This window comes from Morone saxatilis, unplaced genomic scaffold, assembly GCF_004916995.1.
Source record: "Morone saxatilis isolate NCDOM2014 unplaced genomic scaffold, NCSU_SB_2.0 Contig8, whole genome shotgun sequence".
Lineage (NCBI taxonomy): Eukaryota > Metazoa > Chordata > Actinopteri > Moronidae > Morone > Morone saxatilis.
In genome coordinates, this window is record NW_023340257.1 from 85,200 (window position 1) to 89,846 (window position 4,647).

The window sequence follows — 4,647 nt, forward strand, 5'->3', positions numbered from 1 at the left end:
TTGGCATTTTACTCGGGTGGATTCTAGCCTTTCTTCCAGAATGACTGTTGAATTGTATTTAAATGCAGTCTTAGACATTGGTTTGCTTTGTTTCAGATGAGATGGTTTATGGTCACGCTCACAAAGCGTTTTTTTCTTTTAGTCAGAAGTTCACACTGGATTCCGTTCCCTCTTGAAACAAAAAGAAGTTTGTACTCTGATTTGTACTCGGAACTGGTCGTAGATGTGTCTGTGTGTGTTGTTGAGAATTTGTAGTTTCACCGGTGCACTTCAGCAGTGTGTTATTATCACTGTGCTTGGACACAGCCTGTCTTTTCTTGCCCCATCTCTCCAACCCTTGTGGTGGAAAGTGCAGAGTCATCGAAATGCTGACCACTGTGGCACTCCTATGGCCACAACATGGCTTTAACCGGATCAGGCTTTTCTCCCAAAACCCAGAATTGGCACATATTTGTGGCTGCTTACTTTCAGAAGACTTTTTTTCTAAAAAAAAAAGACAACAAGATCTGAACACAGTTTCAAAACCATATCTGGCTTGATTCAGGAGATATTCCATGGTTTTAAGACACCAGGCTGCAGTTTACATGTATTTTAGGAATAGGGTTATGATACGGTCATGGTATAGCAGCCCATCATTTTGTCCTCTGCAGTTATTTTCTTTGATGTTTTTTTTGGTGATGTTACACTAGCCGTACAATTATTTTGTTCCTTCTCAAACCACCTCTGGTTTTTCAGAAACTTGCAATTGACTACCAGTATCCAGAGACCACACAAGGATGATGTCAGCCTTCATACTGGTTGTCCGGTTACTGTGAATGCCCCCTCCCCTTCCCACTTCCAATCTCTGTTGTCTAATGGATAATTAGTACCCTGTAAATCCCTCCCACTGCTGACCTTTTTGTCCGTCTCTCTTTCTGTCTTTCTGTTTCAGGATGGAATGATGATGGGATGGATATGAAAATGGGCCAGTGGGCAGGCATGCGAGCCCCTCTTCTCAGCCTGGTCCTGCTATTGCTGTTGCTGCTCTTCAAGCCACCACCCTGCTGCAGCCAGAACACCCAGGGGGCTCCTCAGGATGGACCTCACTTTGGCTTCACTGAGGCTGTCTACCATGCTACGGTTTATGAAAACTCAGCAGCACGCACCTATGTCAACAGTAAAGTTAAAATGGGCATCCACCAGGCCCTGCGCTCCTGGGAGATCCGCTACAGGATCACCTCAGGTGATGATGAAGGGTTTTTCAAGGCAGAAGAGTATGTGCTGGGTGACTTCTGCTTTTTGCGCATAAGGACTAAAGGTGGCAATGCAGCTATCTTAAACCGAGAGATTCAGGATAACTATGTATTGACAGTGAAAGCCTCTGTCAAAGGAGAGGCCCTCCTTGAGACCTGGACTAAAGTCAGCATCCAGGTCTTGGATATGAATGACCTGCGACCTTTGTTCTCACCCACCACTTACTCAGTCACAATAGCGGAGAGCACCCCTCTCAGGACCAGCATAGCACAAGTTACCGCCACTGATGCAGATATTGGCTCCAATGGGGAGTTCTACTATTTTTTCAAAGAGAAAATTGAGTTGTTTGCAGTAAACCCTACCAGTGGAGTGGTATCTCTCAGTGGAAAGCTCAATGTTGATGAGCAGAACCGGTACGACTTAGAAATCCTTGCTGTGGACCGCGGCATGAAGCTCTATGGAAATAATGGTGTCAGCAGCACAGCCAAGCTTTTTGTCCATATAGAGCGTGTGAATGAGCATGCCCCAGTCATGAATGTGGTAACCCACAGCCCCTTGTGGCTTGATAAAAACCCTGTTTATGCCATGATCACTGTTGAGGACTTAGATGAAGGTTTAAATGGAGAAATAGACTCACTGGTCATTGTGGGTGGAGATCCCTCAGAGACGTTTTTTGTAGAAAGATTTGAGGAAGGCGAGTTTGCAATAAAAGCCTCTGAGTCTGTAAATTGGAAGACCTACCCTTATGGTTGTAACCTTACTTTGCAGGCTAAAGACAAGGGAAACCCACAGAAATTCTCTGCCGTCAAGGTTGTCCACATTATGGTCAAAAAACAGCTGACAGTGGAAGCCAAGTTTGAGCGGGAGTTGTATGATGTTAGTCTGAATGAGATTTCACCACCTGGCACAATTGTAGAGGCTGTTAAAATCACGCCAGAGCCTGATGATGCAGAATATATCCTGACACCCTCTGCTGATTCAGCTTTTTTCCAAATGAACACAGTAACAGGCGTAATTTCCACCACTCGCTGGTTCACTCAGGTGGCCCAGCATGTCTTTAATCTTGAGGTATTAGAAATAGATAGCGAGATCAAAGTTAAAGTGCGAGTAATCGTTGAGGATGCCAATGACAACACACCAACATTTGATCAGTCCTCTTATGAGGTTTTGGTCAATGAAAGTGTACCAGTTGGAACCAATGTATTAACAGTTTCTGCAGTGGATGAGGATAAAGGAGAAAATGGATACATAACTTACAGCATTTCCAGCCTTCAGCCATTACCCTTCAAAATCAATCAGTTTTCTGGTATCATCAGCACTATTAAAGAGTTGGACTTTGAATCCTCATCCGAGAGCTTTCTCTTTGTTGTTAGAGCATCTGACTGGGGGTCACCTTACAGGCGGGAAAGTGAAGTCAATGTAACAATCCACCTGGAAAATGTAAATGATAACCAGCCATTGTTTGAGAAAGTTGCATGCCAGGGTGTGATCTCTAGGGATTTCCCAGTGGATGAAGTAATTACAACAATGTCTGCGATTGATATAGATGAGTTAGAGCTAGTAAAATATAAGATCATTTCAGGGAATGAATGGGGGTACTTTGACCTCAACCCGGATTCAGGGGTTCTCTCACTGCAACGTTCACTTACCACAGCCAGTCCAAAGAATGGTGTCTTTAGTCTTAAAATTACTGCCACAGATGGTGAGAACTTTTCTGACCCGATGTTTGTTAACATATCAGTTGTTCATGGGAAATCTCCTCCAAAAAGTTTCAACTGTAAAGACACAAGAGTTGCCCAAAAGTTAGCCGAAAAGTTACTCAAAAAGTCCAAAGCTAGCACCAAGCCCCAAATTGAGGAAGGTTTTATTGACCTTTTCTCTGTCAATCGGCAAACACCCCAGTTTGACAAAGCTTTTCCCACAGATATTGCTGTGCAGGAAGACCTAAAGGTTGGCTCAAGTGTATTCAAGGTGAATGCCTTTGATGGTGACACAGGTTTCAATGGTCAGATTCTATACGCCATTTCAGATGGAAACACTGACAGCTGTTTTGCCATCGACATGGAGACTGGCCTTATCAGTGTCTTCCTGCCCATGGACAGGGAAAAGAGGGATCGCTATCTTCTCAATCTGACTATCTATGACCTTGGCCTGCCACAGAAAACTGCTTGGCGTTTGCTTACTGTCTACATAGAGGATGCTAATGATAATGCACCCCAGTTTTTGCAAGAAGGAGGCTATGTAATTGTCATACCTGAAAACACTGCCATAGGTACAGATGTTATCCAAGTTGATGCCACTGACAAAGATCTTGGACCTAGTGGGGAGATTGTGTACTCAGTTTTGACCAGCACCACTCAGTTTGGTATCAATTCCACTAATGGGATAGTGTATGTTGCTGGCCAACTAGACAGAGAGTATGTTTCAGCTTTCAACCTGAAAATTCAGGCTCGGGACAAGGCAGAGAAAGGGAGCCAAAAGTTTTCTGTGACCACTTTGAAAATCATATTGGAGGATGTGAATGACTGCCCCCCACTATTTATTCCCAATGTGTACAAAGCCAGAGCTCTGGAGGATCTTCCAGTAGGAACTGTTGTAGCCTGGTTAGAAACCCAGGACCCTGACTTAGGGCTAGGAGGCCAGGTCCGGTATTCTCTAGCCAACGACTACAATGGATGGTTTGAAGTAGACAGGGCCAGTGGGGCTATTCGGCTGACAAAAGAGCTGGACTATGAGACCCAGCAGTTCTACAACCTCACTGTGAAGGCCAAAGACAAGGGAAGGCCTGTTTCTCTTTTGTCTGTCACCTTTGTGGAGGTTGAGGTAGTTGATGTGAATGAAAACCTCTACACTCCATACTTTTCCCACTTTGCCATGACTGGATTAGTTAAAGAGAATGCCAGGATTGGAACTACCCTACTCCAAGTCACCGCTAATGATGACGATGCTGGCAGAGATGGAGAAATCCAGTACTCCATTCATGATGGGAGTGGGCTTGGACGATTTGCCATTGATGAAGAGACAGGTGAGTTTTCTTTGAAAATTGTCTTGTGTACCATGCTTCTCATCAGTTTGACCTTATTCCTGAGATTAAAGTACATACAATTGGAGATGAAATAGTGGAAGACAGACTTTTTAAATCTTAAACTGACTTTGAGCAAAGAATTAGATGTCCTGGACATCGAGTCAACACAACACAACGTGGATTAAGTAATACACATAATGAGTGTAAATGGTAAATGGACCTGTACTTGTATAGCGCCTTTCTAGTCTTCCAACCAATCAAAGCGCTTTTACACTATGTGCCACATTCACCCTTTCACACACATTCAGACAGTGATGGCAAACCATTGAACGGTAACTAATGCATTCATACACATTCACACACCGACACACAGCATCAGGAGCAATTTG

General features: G+C 44.0%; 1 protein-coding gene across 1 annotated transcript; it reads left to right on the forward strand.

The window, feature by feature from the left end:
• Nucleotides 1-930: 930 nt before the first annotated feature.
• On the forward strand, nt 931-4,259 carry LOC118341630 (protocadherin Fat 3-like; the record flags this gene model as incomplete). Its single annotated transcript, XM_035679931.1, is given in 1 exon segment — nt 931-4,259. A coding segment is annotated over 1 exon segment (3,311 nt), but the record flags the coding sequence as incomplete, so codon positions are not given.
• Nucleotides 4,260-4,647: the final 388 nt, after the last annotated feature.